Source organism: Marasmius oreades, chromosome 1 (genome assembly GCF_018924745.1).
Source record: "Marasmius oreades isolate 03SP1 chromosome 1, whole genome shotgun sequence".
In the NCBI taxonomy this organism is placed as follows: Eukaryota; Fungi; Basidiomycota; class Agaricomycetes; order Agaricales; family Marasmiaceae; genus Marasmius; species Marasmius oreades.
In genome coordinates, this window is record NC_057323.1 from 4026323 (window position 1) to 4048987 (window position 22665).

At 47.4% G+C, this 22665-nt stretch overlaps 10 protein-coding genes across 12 annotated transcripts; 6 read left to right on the plus strand and 4 right to left on the minus strand.

The window, feature by feature from the left end:
- Nucleotides 1–6: 6 nt before the first annotated feature.
- E1B28_001452 (uncharacterized protein) lies at nt 7–1270 on the minus strand (the record flags this gene model as incomplete). Its single annotated transcript, XM_043147385.1, has 3 exons — nt 7–68; nt 131–666; nt 720–1270. 3 exons carry the CDS (start codon nt 1268–1270, stop codon nt 7–9), a joined length of 1149 nt encoding a protein of 382 aa, XP_043016094.1.
- A 38-nt stretch (nt 1271–1308) lies between these two features.
- On the plus strand, nt 1309–3830 carry E1B28_001453 (uncharacterized protein). The gene is made up of 10 exons (XM_043147386.1): nt 1309–1632; nt 1694–1802; nt 1852–1902; nt 1961–2049; nt 2105–2189; nt 2249–2266; nt 2316–2367; nt 2414–2626; nt 2683–3352; nt 3405–3830. The coding sequence occupies exons 1-10, from the start codon at nt 1412–1414 to the stop codon at nt 3685–3687; spliced, it is 1791 nt and encodes a 596-aa protein (XP_043016095.1). The 5' UTR covers nt 1309–1411; the 3' UTR covers nt 3688–3830.
- A 95-nt stretch (nt 3831–3925) lies between these two features.
- E1B28_001454 (uncharacterized protein) lies at nt 3926–7283 on the plus strand. The gene is made up of 7 exons (XM_043147387.1): nt 3926–4219; nt 4272–4594; nt 4648–5295; nt 5345–5854; nt 5907–6167; nt 6221–6907; nt 6968–7283. The coding sequence occupies exons 1-7, from the start codon at nt 3969–3971 to the stop codon at nt 7186–7188; spliced, it is 2901 nt and encodes a 966-aa protein (XP_043016096.1). The 5' UTR covers nt 3926–3968; the 3' UTR covers nt 7189–7283.
- A 48-nt stretch (nt 7284–7331) lies between these two features.
- Nucleotides 7332–8686, minus strand: E1B28_001455 (uncharacterized protein). Its single transcript, XM_043147388.1, has 6 exons — nt 8532–8686; nt 8311–8478; nt 8252–8259; nt 7753–8197; nt 7664–7691; nt 7332–7610 (listed from the first exon to the last, which is right to left on the minus strand). Exons 1-6 carry the CDS (start codon nt 8657–8659, stop codon nt 7443–7445), a joined length of 945 nt encoding a protein of 314 aa, XP_043016097.1. The 5' UTR covers nt 8660–8686; the 3' UTR covers nt 7332–7442.
- Nucleotides 8687–10081: 1395 nt separating this feature from the next.
- Nucleotides 10082–13042, plus strand: E1B28_001456 (uncharacterized protein). Its single transcript, XM_043147389.1, has 3 exons — nt 10082–10623; nt 10718–10755; nt 10810–13042. Exon 3 carries the CDS (start codon nt 10810–10812, stop codon nt 12649–12651), a length of 1842 nt encoding a protein of 613 aa, XP_043016098.1. The 5' UTR covers nt 10082–10623; nt 10718–10755; the 3' UTR covers nt 12652–13042.
- Nucleotides 13043–13170: 128 nt separating this feature from the next.
- On the minus strand, nt 13171–15179 carry E1B28_001457 (uncharacterized protein). The gene is made up of 12 exons (XM_043147390.1): nt 15056–15179; nt 14760–14996; nt 14697–14710; nt 14620–14635; nt 14540–14563; nt 14352–14481; nt 14258–14301; nt 14052–14205; nt 13920–13998; nt 13614–13864; nt 13395–13555; nt 13171–13336 (listed from the first exon to the last, which is right to left on the minus strand). The coding sequence occupies exons 2-12, from the start codon at nt 14790–14792 to the stop codon at nt 13289–13291; spliced, it is 954 nt and encodes a 317-aa protein (XP_043016099.1). The 5' UTR covers nt 14793–14996; nt 15056–15179; the 3' UTR covers nt 13171–13288.
- A 451-nt stretch (nt 15180–15630) lies between these two features.
- On the plus strand, nt 15631–17086 carry E1B28_001458 (uncharacterized protein). The gene has a single exon (XM_043147391.1). The coding sequence runs from the start codon at nt 15749–15751 to the stop codon at nt 16988–16990; it is 1242 nt and encodes a 413-aa protein (XP_043016100.1). The 5' UTR covers nt 15631–15748; the 3' UTR covers nt 16991–17086.
- Nucleotides 17087–17158: 72 nt separating this feature from the next.
- Nucleotides 17159–18749, plus strand: E1B28_001459 (uncharacterized protein). 3 transcript variants are annotated; one of them, XM_043147394.1, is made up of 5 exons: nt 17159–17418; nt 17479–17623; nt 17689–17847; nt 17896–18466; nt 18541–18749. In XM_043147394.1, exons 1-5 carry the CDS (start codon nt 17244–17246, stop codon nt 18700–18702), a joined length of 1212 nt encoding a protein of 403 aa, XP_043016103.1. In that variant the 5' UTR covers nt 17159–17243; the 3' UTR covers nt 18703–18749. The 3 variants fall into 3 exon arrangements, with proteins under 3 accessions (XP_043016103.1, XP_043016101.1, XP_043016102.1); XM_043147392.1 differs by having other exon boundaries at nt 17159–17330; nt 17388–17418; nt 17896–18749; XM_043147393.1 differs by having other exon boundaries at nt 17159–17330; nt 17388–18466.
- On the minus strand, nt 18750–20860 carry E1B28_001460 (uncharacterized protein). Its single transcript, XM_043147395.1, has 8 exons — nt 20435–20860; nt 20324–20377; nt 20245–20264; nt 19911–20193; nt 19638–19855; nt 19440–19580; nt 19120–19379; nt 18750–19063 (listed from the first exon to the last, which is right to left on the minus strand). The coding sequence occupies exons 1-8, from the start codon at nt 20781–20783 to the stop codon at nt 18901–18903; spliced, it is 1488 nt and encodes a 495-aa protein (XP_043016104.1). The 5' UTR covers nt 20784–20860; the 3' UTR covers nt 18750–18900.
- Nucleotides 20861–20915: 55 nt separating this feature from the next.
- E1B28_001461 (uncharacterized protein) lies at nt 20916–22575 on the plus strand. The gene is made up of 7 exons (XM_043147396.1): nt 20916–21114; nt 21169–21179; nt 21232–21463; nt 21514–21999; nt 22052–22113; nt 22167–22208; nt 22262–22575. The coding sequence occupies exons 1-7, from the start codon at nt 21043–21045 to the stop codon at nt 22416–22418; spliced, it is 1062 nt and encodes a 353-aa protein (XP_043016105.1). The 5' UTR covers nt 20916–21042; the 3' UTR covers nt 22419–22575.
- Nucleotides 22576–22665: the final 90 nt, after the last annotated feature.

Here is a 22665-nt window from a genome sequence, read left to right on the forward strand (position 1 = left end):
ATGAATTCATGTATAGTGGTTCATGAGGTAGATAGAGTTACGCGATGATTTGCCGACATTAGGTTGGCCTACAGTCGTGGATGAACAGAGCATTGGCATTCTCCATAGTGATCGATCGCAACACGCTCACCTATAAGCCCAATGGTTAAAAAAGGCGGTTCTTGGGTCGGATCCTCCTCCATTACTGGTCGGGGAGCTGCCGGTCCTCCAATGATTTTTCCGGTTTCGTCATTGTCATGAAATACATCTTCCCAGTTAATATATCTTTTGACTTTCGGTCGCCAATGCTTGAGGGCAGTAGGTTTGGATTTCACGGACTCAGGTGGCTCCAGCATCTTGGTATGTAAGTCCTTGATAGCATCGACCAATTGTTGCCTAAATGTAGATGGGAGATGCGGATGGTAGAGAGTGCGGCCTTGATGTACGGTGCTTTGATCTTTGGGTGCATAGGAACTGACTTCCACTGTCACAAATTGAGGGTAAAGATCGTGAAGATATTTCTTCCATGCGGTCGCTCGTAAAGGTCCACAAATGTCGGTTTTTGTGAGGACCAATACCACATGATGTTTGGAGAGATATCGGACCAATGAGGAGGGTAAATGAACTGGAGGGCATCGAGAATCAAGTAGGACGAGAATGATATCAGATATTTCTGTGACTCGCCATCTTTCGAATATCGTCAGCGTATATATTGACTAAATCATCAACGGGAATCGCACAATTGTCTCCAGACTTCTAGATTTCGTTCGAAACGCGTCCCTCCAGGGGGCATGTCCGTTGGAAGCTCCTTGATCGTGTCTTCTCCAGCCTGAGCAAAATCCATCGACATCTGCCATTTAGAAGCCAGTTCATCGGTTTGATTCAGCCACCTCTTGAACCACGCCTCTTCGTTATGCTCCAGTTCTTTCTTGGAGATGTCATAATTCCACTTCGGCCTGCTTGGGCAGGCCATGGGCTCTCTGTCGTCCTCCGTCCATTGGTCTGCGTAGATCGAGGCTACAGCGGGTATTGGTCTCTGTAGTGGTAGTGTGGATGCGAGTTCCTGAGTTTTCTGGAGATAGGCGGCAGATATTTTGACGAATGATGACTGTAACTTTCGTGAGGATTCTACAACAGGATCGGCGAGACTACGAGCGTTTGGAGGTCGTTTTGCACGATTTTGGGGTTTCTTTGGAGGAGGAGGAGGGTCTACATCGCCGCGTTTTATAGCGCGCTTGAGCTGACGATCCTCTTTTTTCTGTCGGGTGGAAGTTGGTTTCTTTCGAGGCATGATGAGAGGGCGCGAATGCAGTGCCGGCGGTAATCAAGTTTCTGACGCTGTAGCGGCGCTCACCATTGATCATCGAGCAGCGAGACCCTCCATGGATTGATACTGCCCTCTCTTTCTCAGTCCAACTAATCTCCCGAATTCATGACCTCTTCCAGTCCTCCGACTCCCAACGTTTCTGTTTCGCCTCCTCGCACGGGTACCTTTACGTCAACAAATCCCAAATCTTACTCTTTCGACCAGGGCAGAAGAACAACAAGGCCCAAGGAAAGCCAATTCATCTACAAGCATGGCCAGCGACTCCATTCTTTTGACCCGGAAAAAGCACCGTACCCTCTATCGTACGACCGATATGTCTTGGAGCTGTACGTCTCTCTCTCTCCGCATTCGATGTTCAGACATAAACTCTACACCGGTTCTTCTCAGGGAATCTTTAGACAATCGTTTTGTGAAGCATCTCAGGAAGGGATCCATGTCGTTTCTCAATCTTAGTACTGCTGAGAAACCAAGTCGTTGTCTGGACTTAGGCTGTGGGGTATGTCTTCGATTTCAACCTCAACCCATGTTTCTGACCCCGTTCGCAGACCGGTACTTGGATCATCGATGCTGCAAAGGAGTGGCCAGATTGTGAATTTGTATGCGAAATTATACTCCGACAACATTGATCTCGTCCACTGATATTTTCACTCCCAGGTCGGCTTTGACCTCGTCAACATTCAGATACCCTTAAGTATGACGAACAGCTCAATATCCAATCGAATCCAGTGGGTGCACGGAAATTTGTTCGTTGTTTTTCTCTATTTTTTCAGTCACCGAGGATTCTCAAACCAACCTCAGCTTGACTACGAAACTTCCTTTTGAAGATGACGAGTTCGACCATGTCCATGTACAATCTATTGCAAGCGGGGTACCAGAGAACAAAGTTGGTCATCACACCACCATCTATTTATTGTCTTGTTTGACGCGTTTATTCGCAATTAGTGGGATGTCCTATTTGACGTGAGGAATGCGGCTTCGAGGGAAAGAGCTGTTTCTAATTGTGCAATAGGAAATCAATCGCGTGCTTCGGCCTGGCGGATCCATCGAATTCATTGAAGATGGTGTGTCTATTGGCTACCCCAAAATGTGACTGACACCCAGACTTAGATGTGTTTTTCCCTTCCCTACCGAGGTGGTTTACGACTTCACTGCGAGTGCGACCGCGGCGGGCGACGTCTGTGCATTTACCCGATGGTTCCTTGCGTGGGAGTGTTCCGTATCCTGACATCTCTGTGGAATGTCCAAGTCATGATCATGCCCTTCTCGAATCACTATATACCTCTGTGTTTGAACATCGTTTCATCAACACCAAACCTTCTGGTCAGTCACACGGCACTCGTTAACAGCACTTGCTCTGACTCTGATGTATATAACAGCTTTATTGCCAAGTTATTTTGCAACCTATTTCAGACACATCACTCTAGGTCCCATCATTAGCTTCTCCATGCCGCCCCTCACGCCCCTTCAACCTCTGCCACCTCAGCTCGCAACTGCATATGCTATCGAACTTTCCACATCTGATTCTCCGGACCAACGTTCTTCCTTGACACTTTCCTCTCCATCCGTTATTGGCAAAGGTCGACCAAATCTATCTTTCTCATCTACTTTGTCAGCTGCTTTGGTTACACCATCTGAAATCAGTACAAAGGGAAAATATCCGACTTCGATCCTCTGTCCAGACAATAAAGACACAATGACCTTCTGTGAAGTCGATCAACTTCGTCCCACTCAGGGTCAACCTGCTTCCACGCGACCGAAACTTTATTCTCTTGATAGTTCCCTCATCGAGAAAACAGTGCATGCCTTACCACCCGATTTGATCCAGCATGAACAACTTGATAAGATGAGCGAACGGTCGTTGGCTATGCATCTTTATCGGTCGTACAGTCTGGTGCTGGCGTGCCAAGAAGCAATATGGGAGGAATTGAAAGACCGACTTCGGAATAGAAAGGATGAACTGAAGCCCTACGGATGGGACGACGATGAGGAACTGGAAGAATTACACAATCGCAAAAAATTTGAACGGTTAATTGAGAGATATCAGAAGTGAGCGACTTCACATCCATCTCCCGCATTAGACTACTCACCTCAGAAATAGAGATATGAAGCATCGGATCTCTTTGTGGAGCTCGTTATCAGACATGGACTGGCTTCTACCAACTCGGGAGCCACTGTCGAAGGCCGAACTTATCGAAGAGGAAAGACTGCGTGAAGCCATGCTAGAGGCAAGAAGGTGGGCATCGCCCGAGGACCTACAACGCCCATGTCGATCGTTTCGGGTCCTCATTGGTTTCAAACCATGCGACTCTCCTACGCAACCACTGACACTTGTTCATACTCACGATTCGACTCGAGCTCGAATGGACCATGACATTGCATAGATATCATATTCACGATTTCTGTATTCCCTTACGCTGTTGTTGTACTGTACAACATACGAAGACGCCATCACTTGTACCCATAGCTTGTTACGAATACGCGTCGATTTCTTATATTTTTAAAAACCATTCAATTTATGTCAAACAAACTTTCGGGAAACTGACGTCCATATCCGGATCCGGCGGCACACGGTGCGGCTGCAAGAAATCTTGCTTGGGTTTATTTGTTTTTTCCTTCCTCGATAACACTTTTACAGACTGGAGTGTTGAGTTTCGCTAGACTCATGGCTGCGTCCACGTCCCGTCAGCCTCACGAGGTTTCCTGGCCTTCTAGTCCCCCGTTTAATCTAGGGAAAATTAAGAAGAACAAGGGAAAAGGGAAAGAAATTACATCTCAAAAGAGGCGTGTCGGTAAACCACCCTCGACCTCCAGAAGCCCCGGTCATGATGTAGTATCGGAATCGAAGTGGGATTGGGTATCTTTGACAGATCCTTGCATCAGCAAGGTTCCCCCGATTTTTACAAAGGATGGCAGGTGCGTCGCAAAGTTTTCGTTTGAAATTCACAGGCTAAGTGTACGCCGACAGTTATTATTTTTCGTTAGTGGGAACCTCCGTAAAAATCTTCTCTACGCACACCGGGAAACTAGTATCCACCTTGTCTGCTCCTAGAACCGCTACTGAGAGTCCTTCGGACGTATTGACTTGTGCAATGATCAACCCACACAATACTTTTCAGTTAATCACCGGCTCCTCGAATGGGTGTTTGACGTTTTGGGATTACATGGATGCAGTCCTGTTGAAGCGAGTGGACTTGGGACAACCGATATACCATGTATGTACTCACGAGAAGCACCAAGAATACGTTTTCGTTTCGGCTACTCGAAATACGAAATACAAGAAAACTGGAGGTCAGCCGCCACTATACAAGCAAATCGATTAAAGTCTAATTTTCTCCGAACAGAGGACAACGCGGTTGTTCTTCGTCTTTCTTTGAAGCCTACGAACGAGACATCTCACACGACAACTCAAAAACCTTCGGAGATCCTGCCTATCGGAAAGATACGCTTTCCGACTGGTCTATCATTGTCTCCAAGTGGCGATTGGATTGTTGCGACCGCCGGCAACAAAGCTTACGTCGCAAGTACTACGTCTCTCCAGTCAGGCTTCACAAAATATGTTGCGTCAGATCGATTGAGCTGCCTTGCTTTTCATCCATCAACCGACTATTTCGCCACAGGGGATGTCAAGGGAAATATCAAGCTTTGGTATTGTCTCAACGAAAAGGCCCTCATCAAGGTCAAAAGAGTGGAGAAGAAGACCCAAACGGCTAATCTGCATTGGCATGCTCACACTGTGTCCTCCCTCACCTTCACACCGAACGGAGCGTATCTATTGAGCGGTGGGGAAGAAGCAGTTCTTGTCGTTTGGCAATTACATACAGGAAAGAAAGAGTTCGTTCCACGTGTGGGCGCACCGATACAAACGATTTCCTTGTCACCTACTGGTCCTCATGGAGAAGAATATCTTTTAGGCCTCTCGGATGCCACACACACTTTCATCAGTGCAGCCAACCTGAGAATATCAAGGAGCTATTCTCGTATGAAGCTAGGTTGGTACCTTATTTTCTGTCTTGGTCGACCTCTAAATCTATCTCCTAGGACCCTCTATGTCATATAACTTGGCTTCATCTTCTTCCATTGCCCCCATTGCAATACATACCACGACCTCCAACGTTATCCTTCCATCATCCCACCCATCGTCTCTCCAAATTTACTCTCCCTCGCACACCGAAGTCCAATCCGAACTCGAGGTTTCACCGTCCAACCGAGTCTCTCGAAGAGACGATCAACCTCTAGAGCCATCGCGAGTGCAACGTATCGCCGTATCCCCTTCTGGTCAATGGATGGCTTCAATAGATTCTCGAACAGGGGGTGCCGATTTTCACGATGAAATATACCTGAAGTTGTGGTATTGGGACAAAAGGACGTTGTCGTGGACACTGAACACTCGTATCAATAGACCCCACGGTTTGCGAGAAGTGACTGATATGTCATTTAGTCCTCGTCCTATCGGTAATGAAGAGTCGTATCTTGTTACTTCAGGCTCTGACGGCACGGTGAAGACATGGAGAACACGACCTCACGTCTCCAGAAGAAGCTTATCGGAAGGTAAGACCTCTACGTTGACTTTTCGATGATTTTGGTTACTGATGTTATCTAGAATTCTGGATATCCCGTTCTTCTTTGACATTCCGATCGAAAGTCCCTTCAAGCGTGACATGGTCACCAGACGGTACACTTCTCGCGGTCTGTTTGGAGAACCAAGTTTCGGTGTATGATCCTTACACGAGTGTCCTTCGATGCACGCTTACATCGCCAGAGTTTACGGCCGCGAAATCAGCACACTATCTGGGCCGTGGCCGATACTTAGCCGTGATTGGTAGCAATGAATTGGTAATTTGGGATATCGTTTTACACACAGGTACGCATACTCTAATCACGGAGGGAACAATGCTGATCGTACTTGGCACACAGTACGGTGGACCTATACTGCTGAAGCACCTATAACCACTTTGATACCCCATCCCGACAACGACACTTTTGCATTATTCACATCCGCTGAGGCTCAAGGGACGAAAGTTTTTATATTTTCTGCTCCTGAAGGATTCGTGAAGAAGTCGATTTCATTGCCATTTGGTTTGAGGAACATGACATGGTATTCGCCACGATTCACCTCCTCGTTCAGCCTTATTGGCATCACAACTGACTGGATGGTCGTTCATTTCGGGGACGATATCAAAGGAGCTGAGGATGAGGGCACAACTGCTAGGGAAATCAAGGCTTCTCCCTATGAACGACGGACACTATTCCAGGACATCTTTGGAGCGTCCATGTTTGCTAACGCAAGCGAGACCACTTCTGGGAGAAGTACTCAAACAAGCACTTCAGTCTGGACCGGCACTAAGAGTTCGATTTCGGATGCTCCTGCACACCTCATCCCGCCTTTAGAGACTTTGTATGCCCCCTTAATGAACAATTTCCTCAAACCGAGAATATCCTTAGTATCGCCTACGCTTCCGGAACGACCTGTTGACGAAGATGTGGAGATGGAAGAAGAGGACGACATACCTTTGAAATCGCCACATTCCGCAAAGTCCAAGGCAGACACAGAGGACGACATAAAGACATTTGTTGAGCTTTTCAAACTCCACTCTATTACTCGTATGTACTCAATGGCCCGTTCGCTTCCTCAAACTCGTTAATTGATTGCTACCCGAATAGGTACTCCTGTCTCTAAGTCCCACAAGATAAACGGTTCCACGAAGTCTAAGCAATCAAACGGTGTGAACCATGCCCTTTCCCCCCGTCCACCAATGATACCCAACTCTACACCCAAAGGCTCGAAACCTGTCGTGTCTTCCACATCTGACTCTTCACCGTCAACGATGATATCTCCCGTCACCAATACTAAAAAACGGAAAAAGGCGATGGAATCTCTGTAGCCTTCCATCTTTATCTACAGTAGCATCTTTCATCTTTCATGTATTGTTTCTTCCACATCATCAGAATGACATCATCTACTACACTCATGAGTTCATTCACAGTCGTTGTGGTGTGTCGACACCTTCGACACCTTCGACGAAGTACGATTGAGGAGTACAGTCACTGGTCGTTAGGAGTGCAAGTAGTATGGACTGATAGCACCCCAATGTAACCTCTAGATCTATTATTACTTGGTTCGTACGGTAAACGACAATCAAGTCGATACAGTAGGGTCCGCTTCATTACCACTAGTTGGATCTTTCCCGTCGACATCTGTCCCACCTACAGGCTTTGAGGTGGACTTGGATGGTAAGGCGGTCGCGTTCCATCCATTGCTAAATGAGATCACGGCAGCCAGTAGGGTCAGCACATCGTTCCACACCTAGTCATTCGCGTGTTAGAAATTTCAAAGCAAAAACATGTTTAAATACAAACCTTATCCATTATCCCAGTCCTGGACGAGCTGGATTTTATTGACAATCAGTAACGTTGAACTAGTCTGTTGAACGGGGATGAACACGCACGCATTCAACGCAAGAGCGAAATTCGCAACATTCATGACAAGATCGGTCCTGTGCGCGCTCCATTTCTTTCGTAGCTCATCCTTCTCAGACTGGTTAAGAGATCTTCTCTTCCCTTTCCTTAGATCACGCTGTCGAGCTTGAATCAGCTTCCTCTCTTCCCTAAGGCGAGCGAAATGTAGCGCGACGTAGGCTGCCCAGCAGCGACATGACCACAAGCTCAGCTCGCTGGGATCTAATGTGAACGACTTCGGCTTTGCAGTGAGTAGTGGTACCGATACGGTGACCTTCGGCGGAAGAACGTCTTGTGAACGAAGGAAACTGAGGTGTTCGAGAGGATAGTATCCTAGCATTGACCACCCCTGTAAGCGCTCAATGTTGAGAAGGTTTCGCGTAGGTTGAGGGTTTCGTTCTAACGAGATCATCCACTGCAGGATGGGTATTAGACCTATAAGGAATTGTGGTTCGTCAAGTTTGCATTACTTTGAATGCAGATACCAACCCCAGAACCTGTAATTGGTGTCATTTGACCGTACTCGAGTTAAACGGCCGGGTACGCACCGATACAATGTCCTCGAACTGGATAAAACCCGACAAAACTTTGAGAAACGAGCGGCGACATCGCTCGTTGGGCTTGCTCTACGCCCGTATCGATGTTGAACTCTTGCCCTAAAATTCAGATATGCAGCAAGCAAACTAAGCGAACTTTGTATTATGCTGAAAAATTTACTGGCAGAAATGCATTATCCGGGTGTGCTTGTGAGGAATACGGAACAACGTACTCGCTACCACTCCATGTACTGAGATACCTCACGAGATGATCGACAAATTCTGAAGGGGGTAAACGAGAGAAACAACCGAGAGTAGAGTCCGTGAGCTTTGAGAGCGTCGCTGGTTTCGAGTAGGACATGGCGGGAAAGAGTGAAACACTTCCGCGGCTCGGTAATCCGGTCTCATCATTAGCCGACGAGCACAGTAATGCCCGGGACTTTCCGAACGGAGATCGAAAATGTTATCCTTACATCAATCTCGCGCGTACTTTTACAGGACTATGGGTTACAGGCACTTTGAAGTATTACCTGGGATTGATTTTACCAATACCCAACCACTCGATAGCGCAAACCCATGGTGGCTACTAACCAATCTCATCATGTCATCATGTCCGTGTGAGCAACTTATGTAATCCACAACAGCTATAAAGTTCTTTCGTTGGATTTTTTCCTTCTTCGAACAAACCTCTGTGGACACAAAAGTTCGGGCTCGGTATAAGCTTTTCCGCCTCCTTGTCCGCGTTCCCGTCCCCTAGAGCAAACGTAGGTACCTTTGGTGCCAGGTTTTTTCCATCGTGTTCGGTTTACTCTTACTTGAATTACTGCTTTGATTGCTGGAGGCGTCGCTTTTGCTGGTGCTCATGATGGAATTGGAGGAGTTATTAGAGGGTATCTTGGTTCGGTGGAATTCCCTACACATCGTATTTCCTATGTTGCATGGTATTACTTGCAAATCAAACTTCTCGTCCTTTTATCCAATAACCATGATCCGTACATGGACGCGTCGTAGCCGCTTTACAAGATAGTCTTCGCTTTGCAAGCACATCCGGGGCCCTCTGAACTAGAGGTACCTAATAACTGGCTCAAAATAAAACAATATTTAGAGGTTGCCGTCCCTAAAGACAAGAGTACTTAGTTGTTCGCTCGAAGTGATCACCTTGCATTGTCGGTCAAGTGAACAAAGGGACTAAGTACTTAGCAGGTTGGACCGGAGATTAGTAAGTTACATTCTAAAGCTTGCTTTCACGCGAAGTGGTTGTGTTATTCTAGTTCACGGCAAAATGAAGCACATTATGGTTCATCTCAGGCTCCCCGGCCTGCAGAAACACAGTACTGCAATGTCGAGATGCAAGTTCTGAAACTCTCCATGTGAACAGTGAAAAGTATGAAAGAAGTCGAGGGACCGTCCGAGGGTACCTACTTACTCTACGGCACGTGTGCTGGGAGCCTCATGCAATCGCCCAGCCGAGCGTAGAACGACTTGCAACGTGTTGAAGGCAAAGTCCGAAGACAAAGATCCAAGATTGTCGTCAACTGGACTGTGGGGGAAGGTTTTCATGGGAATGATACCCGTCTTCGGAAGGAAGCAAAAAAGGACCCCTGCCGGGGAAGAACTGAAAAGGCCCAAGGATAGCCGCAAGGAGCTTGTTCTATTTTATTGCATGCAAGCTGGGTGCTAGAACCTCTGAACCAGAAGAGTGTCCTTTCGAAGAAAAATGTCGTTATTTTCTTTATTTTTTTTGGGTTTGACCACGGGTCGGGTATAACCAAATAAAGGTGATCAATCCCGTTCCTTTGTCTCGATAATTCCGGTTACTCACCTTATACTTCTTTCTCAGTAGAGCTGCTACTGACAATCCATCGGAATAGTCCGCGATAGTGAAGGCCAAGGAACGGGTATCGTCAAAGGAGAAAAGACGAGGCCGTAGGAAAGAACGGGAGGGGACGAGCATCATTGCATTAAGCCACGCTGGTCAATGGGCCCTATTTAACGCGCTGGGGAATTCAAGGCCATGTTCAGTGTCTCTCTTTCCGTTATAAGAGCCAATTCTGTTTGCTCCTTTCTCTTCTCCAAATAGTGTCCTCCCAGTCCATCCAGGCGTACCCAGTCTTTCCTATCGACCACATATCCATATTCTTACCCCGAATTGCTGGTCCCGGTATTGGCGATATAAACGAAGGAAGAATAGAGCATATTTCCGTATCAACGCCCCAATTCAGCCTTTCACGCCTACAGCACCAAATAACCGCTTTGACTACGGCGTGCGCTCAACTTAGAGCCATCTTTTTTGGGTGATTTGTGCCCAGGCCTGCTCCCTTTCTTGTATGAAGCTTTTTTCTAGCAAATTGCCAACACCACTCAACTCATCGATTGCATTTTCTTCCCCCCATCCTTCCATTCGGACCTTGAACCTCAGACCACATACAGTAAAATTTCCCGTACATTCACACTGAGGTGCGTATACAATCGTCGATCTATCCACTGTTTTCCCTCATTCTTCTTTGTCAGATGTCCCACCGTGGCCAACACAATCATCGTGGACGTGCCAGTTCAAGAGGCCACGCGCAGATGTCGCGCGGTCGTGGTATGGTTGCCGCTCCAGTCGTGGCTTCTAACCAACCCATAACGTCGGTACCTCCAGCCTCCGTGCCCATGGACCCATCGGCCCTCTTGAGGAGGCGAGCCGAACAGATTGCCATCGAAGAAAAACGGCTGAAGGACGTTATAAATGGTTTCTTGAGTAGTTATGAACCTCATCCATTATCCCAAACCGAAATCGACGCCATACGGGACGAATGTAACTCTCTCGCAGCTCAGGTGGACCAGTTGGTTGACGCTCGTCCTAATCCTCCGGCAGTTGAATCTGAACTTGAGCAAAAGATTTGGCTGAAGAGGCTCGAATACAGGGTCAAATATTTTCGCATCTTCCCTATTAACGACCTTCCCAACGAGATCATCTCCAACATACTTCGTTTTGTTGTTTGGTCTGCGCCTAACCCTCCCCTCGGTATTCTATGGCGCCTATACATAACGTGGGTCTGCAAACATTGGCGCCATGCTGCAATTTCAGACCCAACTTTGTGGAATGCCATCTGGTTTAGAGATCCTCCCCCATTCACTCGCTCACTAGCGTGGGTCGACAGAGCAGGATCCTCACAGCTGGATCTCAGAATAAATGACAGCGAAAAGAAAAGATTCACCGATATCGACGTGAAGCCCCTGCTCATCCAGCTCGAACCCAAGGTTTCCAATCTTCGAATGCTCATCCTTTTGTTCGAAGATTGGGAGCCTATTTTAGCGATCCTACAGTGGATGGACCAGGTCGGCCGACGCGGTATACCCTACAATCTTGAGCGATTCGAACTTCATCGCACGGGATCGCCGTATATCTGGCCTGGGATGCATTTCACTCCCATTGGTTATGGAAACGCGACCTTTTCCCTCTTTGGAGGCCAGAACGTTCCCTCGTTATCGTACTTCACTCTGAATGGGGTCCATCTTGATTGGAATGAGTCGGTTTTGGAAAACCTCACCACGATCGACCTTCGTCGCATGCCTGTTTTTCTCTGTCCATCCCTTACCCGGTTTCGCGAAATACTAGAATCCAGTCCCCGACTTGCAAAGCTCTCCTTAGATGGCGCGGGGCCAGGCGGATCACCAAACCCCAATCATGGTCTACCTCCTATCGAACTCTCCCATCTCAAAACACTCGTCCTCGCCAACTTTGCGAACCCTTACATTCAAGCAATCTTGTCTCATTTTACTGCGCCTAATCTTAGAGACCTCACTTTTATGAATCTTTTTCAGGGTGACTATGCTCCGTTGTATGAGTATGTCACTTCTAGGTTTCCGACCGTCAGACTCCTCACACTCTACACCATCGAACTACTCCCGAGCGCTATCGACCCCTTCATAAGGTGGCTCAATTCGATGCCTGAGCTAGTCTATCTCCGTCTTGCTGCACTTCCACCGGAGGTTTTAGCCAGTTTTCTCTACGAGCCCGAACATCTCGTGCGACATCCCGCGCTCAAGGATAAGCAACTCGCTACCCGAATGCGTATGCGCCCCGACCCTCCCCGTCGCCGTCGGGTCTCCAAACCACATGAACCCAAGATTGTCTGCCCTAAGCTTGATATTATCGAGTGTCAACGAATGGATGAATCGTTGTTAATCGACTTTGGGAAAGCAAGAGCAATGCTTGGTACTCCTATGGGCAAGATATATGTTTCCCCCGAATTGGCGAAGAACATGGGCGAGCGAATGTATTTGGAGTGCAAAGAGGTCTACGGGGCGATTCATATTATCGACGTTGGGGCGAAGACGCCGGAGGAAGAGAGTCTCTTGAATTGAATTTCCCTTGGTTATCTCTGTGGCGGAAAGCGGATAATAAAGAATGGAAAGTTGTATACACCAGCTACAGCAGCAGTCATTAAACCTGTATCGATGGCTTTTTCTCCCTTCTCCCTCTCTCTCTCTCCCTCTCACTCTCACTCTCAATTGACTATCCTAATCTACCTCATCATTAGCATGGATTCTCGTTCACAGTTAATCAACAACTTCCTGTTCATCTACTACATCTGTTCCCCATTTTCTCTTCTCGAGATTTGAAAAAAAAGTCTGACTCTTCATTGCACATTCCCCTTTGTTTTCATCAGTTTCATCAACGCAGTACTTACTGTATTACCAGTATTTCCCTACATGTTTCTTAAAAATCTCTACAGCAATGAATCCAGCTTGCGACTTTTATGGGAAACTGCTATGATATTAGCGCAGAATTGTGGGGACTTCTCACGACACCGGATTCATAGACCAGGTGTGAGACCTTTAAGATGAAAGAGCCGCCAGACAAAGGCTTGAAGAGGAATCTGTAGTGGCTGGACCGATCCAAATGCGCCTCGCAAAGATAGGGCTTTCGGATTGAGCAAACATAATATGTACACGTCCTTTTCCAGACAGATATTTAAACCGAATTTCAACGTGAACACGCTTAAGCAAAGATAGCAAGCCTTGGGTCGATATCGGCGGGATCGTTCAGCTGTGAAACTCTTCAGTAAAAAGATTCTTCCGTCTGAGAGGAAGAAAAAAAAACTAACTCGGATGTTCTTGTTCAGTTTGTTGATGGCGTCACGCTCTTGTTCCGTGAGATCAAAGGATAAACAGTCAAGGTTTTCCATCAATCTCTTCTCGTTGTTGGTCTTGGGAATGACCGCGAGGCCTCGTTGAGTAGCCCAGCGAAGTAGGACTTGTGCGGGAGCTATATGGAAGTTGCTGAGCTCGAGCATCTGAGACCAAGGTCAAAACGTGATTCGTACATTTTTTAAGTCGCTTCGCAGCAGAGGCAACCGCATCCTGGTCAAATAAAGCGGTAACACCCTCTCCCATACCGAGTTCGAAGTAACTCTGGGGACCGAAAGACGAGTACGCGGTTACAGCGATGCCAAGTGTCTTTGCTAGCTTGACGAGAGGGTCCTGAGATAGATAGGGATGACACTCCACTTGGAGGACTTGCGGCTGGTAGCGAGCATATTTCATTACGTCCAAGATGAGCGATCCTTGCGTATTACTGCACAAAATCGAAACTATCAGCATTGGACTCAAGCAGGTATTTAGATTCGAACCTGACACCGATGTTCTTCGCGACTCCTGCGTCCACAAGTTCTTCCATGGCGGTCCAGGTTTCTTGGTATGGTACGTTAGCTATTGTGTCGTCAGTACTTGCTCATCCAAAGCGCGGATCGGAAGGACTTCACCGAGCGTTACAGTCTTCTTGTCATCACCCCACCACTCGGGTGGGTACCTATGTGCGGGATCAACGTAGGCAAGTGAGCAGGGGAAGTGGGTCAAGTAAAGATCAAAATAATCGATTCCCCAAAGCTTGAGCTGCATTTCAGCCATCGGTTTGACCTATAGATGATGGTCAATACATTGCATTGAAGCAACGAAAAGGTAGGTTTACATGCTCCTTGGCATGGAAAGTGTTCCATAGTTTAGAAGTAATGACTGCAAGAACGGGTTTCAGGAAGAGATCGTTCCAAGCTAGATGGACCTACACAAGTCTTCTCGTTTCACCAAACCGTCAGCGATGGCACGTCGAACTCCTTCTCCGGCTTCTTTTTCATTTCCGTAGTCACCCGCTCCGTCGAGAAGTCGATAGCCGGCTTTGATTGCAGCGTATACAGTCTGAGTAGGAATTATCATCGATCAACAATATACCGGGCTTGATCGATTTTTGACTCACGTCAGCACATGTAGGTTTGTCAACCTGCAAGCACGATCGTCTTAGATTAGGTAGAATAGGTTATGTTTCTGGAGAATCACCTTCCAGAGACCAAAGCTGCACGTTGGCGATAGTGAGTGGTTATCAGATCGACTTGCTATGCATGATTTCAACATACCCTACAAGCGGCATCTATGCCATAGATGAGGCATGATGATTTTTTAGAAGTTGTTCACCATACCTTTATACCAGTTCTTGTCAAAACGACAGACATTGTGCTTCACAGTTCGTAGTAGTTGAGCGTAGGAAGAAATTCTAGGTCATGGCGTGTACCGCATCTTTTATGTGCTCGGACGCGAAAACATCGGCGATCGTCATGAGACTAGCTGTGGGTTCGGCCATGTGAAGATTCACAAGCTCCTCAAGAACCACTCCATGACGACACGTATTCAGCTCTCCGCACCAATAACTTCGGATCCTTTCGTGAGGGTCCTGTTGAGTGAGCCAACTTGAGGCTTGATAAAACCGAGGACAAACTAGATCATGCAAGGCACCTCGAATAGCAGACAGGAGCATCCAAAGGCACAGTTTTGCACACAAGTTCGGAGAGCAGCATGGGAAAGTCTTCAGTCTGAGAAGAAGGCAGAATAGGAGGGGGGCATATACCCTGGACTCTCCGATCTGGGATGTACCAAAAAAGGGTCGTATTTTGGCCGACACTCCGATCCTAGTGTACATAAAACCACCCAAATTGAGCACCACCTACGATCCTTTAGTGTGCTGAAATGGCCTAGTCGGTAGCCAGGTCCAATCCGTTATGTACATAAAATTAGGTCGCCAGGGTTATCCTGGCTGGCGGCAGGTACCGTACCGTTTCGAATTTTTACAAGTCGTTATACCCTAAGAATTAGTAAAATAATCAGGCAGAATAGATGTGAGGCTGTATCGGTAATGTACATAGAAATGGTCCAAATTTCCTTACCTGATCCAAATGTACCAAAAACTTGCCAAAATTGGGGGTCAACGGATCGGACATGCTACCCAATATGCCCCCCTCCTGGCAGAATTTGACGCACCCGTCGGTGATCACGTGAGACCCTTTTTTTCGAGTGGACAAGTGAGAGACCGACGACCGTTCGGCGGCGTTCTATTCCCTTCCCCTCTCAGTATCTTACTTCTCCACTGTTTCAGGTGCTCTATGACCAGTGGAGGGACGTCTCTTACTGTGACATGCGATTTCATGTTCTCGGAATTGGATCTATTGGCTCTCTCATATCTCACCACCTACGTCGGGTCCTGCCATCCACACACACTATCACTCTTATTCATAAAACCCTTCGTCAAGCACGAGATGTTCAGGACAGCGGAGGAATTATTCGCGTCGAAGCATCAGGAGTACTCGAAAACGCGTCGGGGTTCAAGTCGGAATTGTTCGATGGAGTGGCGGCCAGGCCCAGGATACGGTCCAAGATGCAATCATCAGAGAATCCCTATACAGACATCCAAAAGGAGGGCGGTGACGACGGAGTGCACGAAAACAGTATTGAATCCCTGTTTGTCACAGCGAAAGCACACCAGACACTTCCCGCGCTCCGAAAACTTTCTCCCCGGCTCTCGCCCAACTCAACCATTATCCTCATGCAGAACGGTATGGGTGTCTACGAAGAACTCATCCAAGAAGTCTTCCGCAATCCAATATCCAGACCCCACTTCATCCTCGCATCCAACACACATGGTGTACACTCCAAATCTCCATTTAATGTCATCCACGCAGGGAAAGGCGAAATCCGATTTGGCATCGTCCCAGATTCTGCGGGAAGAAACTTCGAAGCGGAATTTCAAAACTATTCTATCCCCACACCCGATCGACGCGGTAGACTGGCGGACATCGTCGAGTCGGAAGATGACCCTCACTTTGCGCGATACAGAAGCTTGCGAAATTCGGTGGCTGCACTCGTGCTCATGGACGCGCTCAATACGACGTGGTGTCCGATGGAAGAGGTACAGATCGCCATGAGACGAAAATTGGTGGTTAATTCCGTCATCAATCCGCTTACGAGCATCATGGGATGTAGAAATGGAGAATTATTCCAGACGAAAGCCGCGCATGGGGTGATGCGGTCAGTTTGTCGCGAAGCTGCACAAGCTTTTGCTGCTGAAGCAGCCGCGAAGGCACTGGAACGCAGAAAGTCTGTAGAGAACGATTTGACGGTCCCACCATCCTTTGTATCCCGACTGTTGCAGGCTGATTTCTTGGAACAAGAATGTCTGCGTGTCGCAGAGGCAACGAAGTTCAATATCTCCTCGATGTTGGCTGACATTCGCAAGGGTGCCACTAACACGGAGGTAAATTACATGAATGGTTATCTCTTGAAACTTGGAAAGAAATATGGTGTCCGGTTGCCGACGACTCTAACTCTTTGGCGGATGATACACATGCGAACTTCCATCCCACTGGATAAATTGTTCTAGGATTATTAAACGAGAGTCGAGGCACTGTAATGGTTATCGTAATAAATACCCCTCCACTGATTCGAATCCATACCGGTAAAGTACGAGGAAGTTTCCTGAATGTCGAGTTAAAGTCGTGGCGCGTGACGCGTGATTCCTTCCAGTGCCATGCATAGCCTGTAGCCTTAAATCTATTCAACAGCAATTTCGACGCTCAGTGCATATAAATGGGTGGTGTTGCACTACCCTCTTTCTCTTCCTCCAGAAGCCCGAAATGGGTGACAAATGCCAGACTCAGTCTCTTCAAGGGATGAATTCATGGAGATTTATGGACCCAGATATTTCGGGTCCTGGCGTACGAGTAAGCCGTTGTCTTCTCGGTCTGTTCTGTTACCAAAAAGTGCATCTTTTCTTTCAGATCAGTTTCTATCTGCAGACGCTTTTCCTAGGTTCGCTGTCCAGTTGACGATGACTTGCAGTCGCATGAGCTTCAACTGTGCCTCTTTTAGTGGTTCTGGTTAATAGGTCATGGCAAGACGCGCCAATTGCTCTATGGACCTGCATTACAATGAGTTTTGGGCTGACAATTGCTGCGATGGCCAACATCAACTTCATAACGCTGCTGGAGGTTCTTCAAGTGTGCAATCTCGTGTGGTGAGAAATGCACCCCCCGTGTCTACGATAATATTATCGACCTGACGATGCCCCTGCCGTACCAGGTTAGCAAATATTGGCATCTTCGTCTCTTTGGCTAGTTATTCCCGTCAGAAAGCGGGTAGTCGGAAAGCCCGCTCCAGCCGTAATATCTTAGACTACCGAGTCAAGTTTGGCGCAATGATTCAGACCCTGTTTTCTATGGCTATGACAGTATACATGTGGTGTGTCTGGAACCTCCTGCGCTATCAATTAGCTCACCGTAACCCTAGGAGCCGTGTGGAAACCATCGGGTGCCTAGCTGCCCAACCTGCGCAAGCGGAGATTCAGTATGTTTTCTTTTTGTGGGGAACAGAAGCTGTGGGCACCGGGAAGCGTGTAGGGTTGGCATTCTCTTCCTTCTTTCTCGCGATTTATACGGGACTAAGCCTTCACGAGCTGTTCTCTTTCTACCGCAATCGTCGTAGAAAAGTGCGTGAAGACTTTGGAACGAAAACACCTACAATTATCAATCAAACCACCGTACCAGTTCTGACTGGCACACCTACTCCCCTCTCGCCCGCCGCTTCAGATGACTCCCCTGCCACACCTAATCTCGTTCTATCCCATCCCATTTCGATTAATCCCATATCCCCATTGAACCTCGGGAGTTGTAGTCATTCTGCCAACTCTTCCCAATCTCGACGGCCCAAACGACGTCGGTGGTCATCTGGTAACCTCGACCCTATGCTCGTGGGTATCCTGATCATAGAATTCCTTGTATGGACATACTTCGTTGTCTCCTGCGAACAATTGATTGCAAAAAACAAGGCGAATGATGGGGAAGCTGCTGGTTTTGGTCAGGTATGCTATTAATCAGTCAACATTAATGTGGATCGAAACCTGATCTTCTATCCTACCCGGGTGATATCGAACAGATAGTAGCACTGGTGGTAGTAATGCCTTCTTTACTGTCTATGATTGGTGCCATTCGTGAGAATGGGTTTAAACGGTTGTCTGTCAAGAAGACTTCGCCGAAGAGATCTCGTCGTGATAATCACAGCCGTCGGCGACCAAATGGGACGAGCAATATGGTGTAGCTCCTCTCATGTCGGGTTCTTAGGACATCGGTACTGTATAGCTAGCGTCAGGTGAAGAATGTATTACAATATTCCTTTGGAATAAAACCGCTACCCTAAAGTATTCCCTATAGATGAACACAAATAAACCCGTAAAGAACGACAATTTTAGTTCACGCGAAACCAGTACAAGTTACGAAAGGTAACGAGTCCCCTTGATTAATGGTCGTCTGCCGCTGGACTGCCCCATCGCACTAGCCTCGTTGCCCCTTTGTACCAGGTTTCCACTCTCCGTTTGGCGATGACCGACATAGTGGACCTGTCAGTTCCGACAAAACCGATACCACGAGATTGGATAGTCGCGTCGATAAGGGGAGGGTACCTGATTTCAAGTATCGTTATCGCACGAAAGAAAGATGACCTAAAAAAACTCCCTACCAGTCACCGTATTTCGCCTTTGTTTCCGAATGATCAGGCCATTTCCATCCCAGTTCTGCAACCTCATTCCACCACGTTTCGTTTCTTTCATCACTGGTCATAATGACGTGGTTCACAGATATTCCTCTTTTCTGGAAAAGCTCATCCTTTACTTCCTGGACTCGTCGTTCGATAACAGGTAGCTTGGCGAAACAATCGTAGAGAGAAACCTCAAAACACCAGTCTTGGAAGTCATTGTGCCGAACATGAACCGCGATGTACTTGCGGTAAATTATTTGAGCTGAAATGAACCATTACTGGAAGTGAAACTAGATGCTTACCAGGGGCGTAGGTTCGTTCTCACTCAACCCGAGTGCTCTGTTCACATACTGATCCGCTAATTTTTCAAATCGAGGGTTCCAGTGCATATACTGTGCAACATGCCGCCAGGTGGGACTGTAGTCTTTGTCAAATTCCCAAGACTAGATATGAATGGCATTAATTGAGGAATTGACGCCTAATACTAGGTATACACCCACCTGTTGTACCCCGACGTAATACATAAAGTCATAGCATAACATGTGCTCATCCGGTGGAAGGCTAGCTTGATGTAGTGGAGAAGGATGAGGTGGTACGAGGCTTTCCTGACGAGATTCAGGGAATGATAGTCGGGCAAGGGACCAGAATAACGTGTGAGGATCATGAGAAACACCTGGATTATGCCTAATCCATTCGGGAGTTTTCGTATAAGAGATGTCTGAGGAAGACGCTGTAAGGAATGGGAGAGTCGGCTTTTTCCGCGAGAGGCTTACCTAGATGCAGAAGCCCTGGAACACGACTACCACGGGGACTCTCGGCACCCATTTGAGCTGTCTCCCAAATAGACCAACACCCAAGTTCCTCCACCTCCGTGCTATTTTCATCTTTCACTTCTCGCCATTCCAAGACCGGCTTTCCGAGAAGTTTTCGAAGGCGAGGTACATCAAAAACGTCTCCGAACGCGATTGGTGGAACACTGCCACCGATATGAGAAGGAGTGAAAACTGGAACGATGGGCACACGGTCTGTTATCAGTGCCAGATATATGAAGTTGATCTGAACTGCAATGTCAATTGATGGTCAGAAAGCAACAGCATGAAGACTGACATAGGCAATAACGTCGTTCGCTGAGAAAGGAAGTTCAGGTTCAGTCAAATATCCATCTAATGTCACCAATTGCACTCACTCCATCCAGAATCTGGCCACGACGATAGATATTGGATATCTGGTCGCAAGTTGTCTGGAACGAGGTTCAGTACATATACTTTTTTTGACCTAGGATTGCCATGTTTCATACCTCGGAACTTGGCGGTTGGTGGCCCCAGTAGAGATGCGAGAGGATCAAGGGGATCCAGCTCTTTGTGTGGTGGCTCGGTTGAGATGTTGTGCACACTGGTGTCTAATCCTACAGTGCTTGGGTGTTCCAATACCGGACGTGTCCATGGAATTTGTGTATCCCATGATGAGAGAAATAGAAACCCAGTCAATGAAATCGCTGCAAGAGATATGCAAGTAGCTAAAAGACAACGGCGTCGCTGGCGGAGAGTCATCGTCCGGGATTTTTTGCCTGTCGCAAGGAGTGTGTCTTCGGAATCCGCTTCACTGGCGAGCCTGGATAGCCAACTAGGCTTGCTCTCGGAGTCCATAGGAAGATGGAGTAGCCCAACGCGTTGAGCGGGAACAATGTTGGGGGGCGTAAATAAAATAGTATAAGGAGACCTTCACATGTCACATGCCGTTCAGGGCTGTTCAGGGGTATTCGGAAGTGTCACGGCGCTTTTCCACTCACTGCCTGCACGATGTCCGACAGATCTATTTCTATTTATTGGAACAGCATGAGTTTGCACAACTTCATACTCTTGTGCCTCTCCATCGAACTCCTTCTTTTCAAAGACGCTTGACAAGATGATCTCCCTCAATTCCAACACCCTTAAAGTCGCTGGTGTTGTGACGTTCTACATGTCTGCTGCCCTGGTGGTTAGTCTCAGATATTGATCCTATGCTGCTCGTCGTCATGATGTGTGATCCTAGATGGTTTTTGTGTAAGAGTGTTCGTTATCCCAGCATTGGAAAAGCCCAACATGTGAACTACAGGAACAAGGCGGTTTTGGACAAGGCCCCCGAGTTGCCTCTGTTATTCCTTTTCAACCAGTTACTCATTGCGGTGGTATTGTTACGTGTGGCCGCCGCATCCTCAAAGCATGTCGAAATTCCAAGATATGATCTTTCAGTTGCTAAAAAGCTAGTCCCGGTTGTAACTGTCAACATTGTCGGGCTTGTATTCAACACTCTGTGTTTACGAGGAGTTGAGGCGTCATTCTTTCAGGTTCGTTTCGTTTGTGATACATCAGTATAAGGCTGAACCATTCTCTCTAGATTGCCAGAGGAATGCAACTACCTCTAACTATCTTCATATCCTCTCTGAACACTCGATCGACGCCGTCCCCAAGGACGGTAGGTGCCGCTATCATCGTTACACTAGGTTTCTTCCTTGGAGTCGCACCCTCTTCTTCAATTCCCATAACGGCTTCTCCTAGCATTCTATCACTTTTCTACGGGCTCCTGTCTTCATTGTTCATCGCGATCCACGCCGTTTTGATCAAAAGCTCATTGCCTCACTGCAATAATTCCACAATCAAGCTCGCCTGGTGGACCAACGCGGGATCCGCTGTTTTGCTCCTGCCGTTTATAGTTCTGAACGGGGAACTGCGGCTGGTTTATGAGATGATTCAGCGCGGCAACCATGAGCTACATATATTCGGCTGGGGAAGTCTAGTGACAGGAGTCTTCGGTTTTCTGTTATGTGTTGCGGGTTTACTGAGTATCAAAGTGACGAGTCCAGTGACACATATGTTTTCAAGTGTGCGTATTTTCCTCGAGAGAGCTAGTATGCCCGTCTTAACGCCTCTGACAGGCTGCGCGTTCGGTGATTCAAACCCTTTTAGGAGTATTAATCTTCCACGACTTGTTGACAATGTGCGTGCATCTCTCTCTTGATAGTTGATAACGAAGATTTAGTCTGGTTGCAGTAATCGCGGTGCATCTATCTTCGTGATACTGTGTGGCACTATGTAAGTCCAAGATGCCTTAATGAGTCTGCTTCGGGACATTGAATGTGTTTTAGGTACTTTACGTGGGTGAAATCGCTAGAACAGCAACCACAGCCACGCCAGCCCGTTGATCTTGAAAGCGTCGGACGTACTGGTCGCAACACAGAGCCAAAGACCGACTTGGACGTGGTCTGGGAGGTTGATTCTGAGGGCAATGAAATCAAGAAGTAACGGGGGAAATGTTTCGAAACGTACCATGAAATCTAAAATTAGAGAGAAACTGTATACATATTAGGGGTTCCTGTTCCTTGTTCCTTATGAATTACCGACGTGGTACGACTCACAGGCTGTCCGTTATAGTCCAAGTTTTGGGAAATCTGATATCAGCGCCGTTGAGATGTATCATCCCAGCCTTCCCGTGTCGGACGTCCTCGACCGTTGTCTCGGATGAAGTTGCAATCCCTCCATACTAAACATT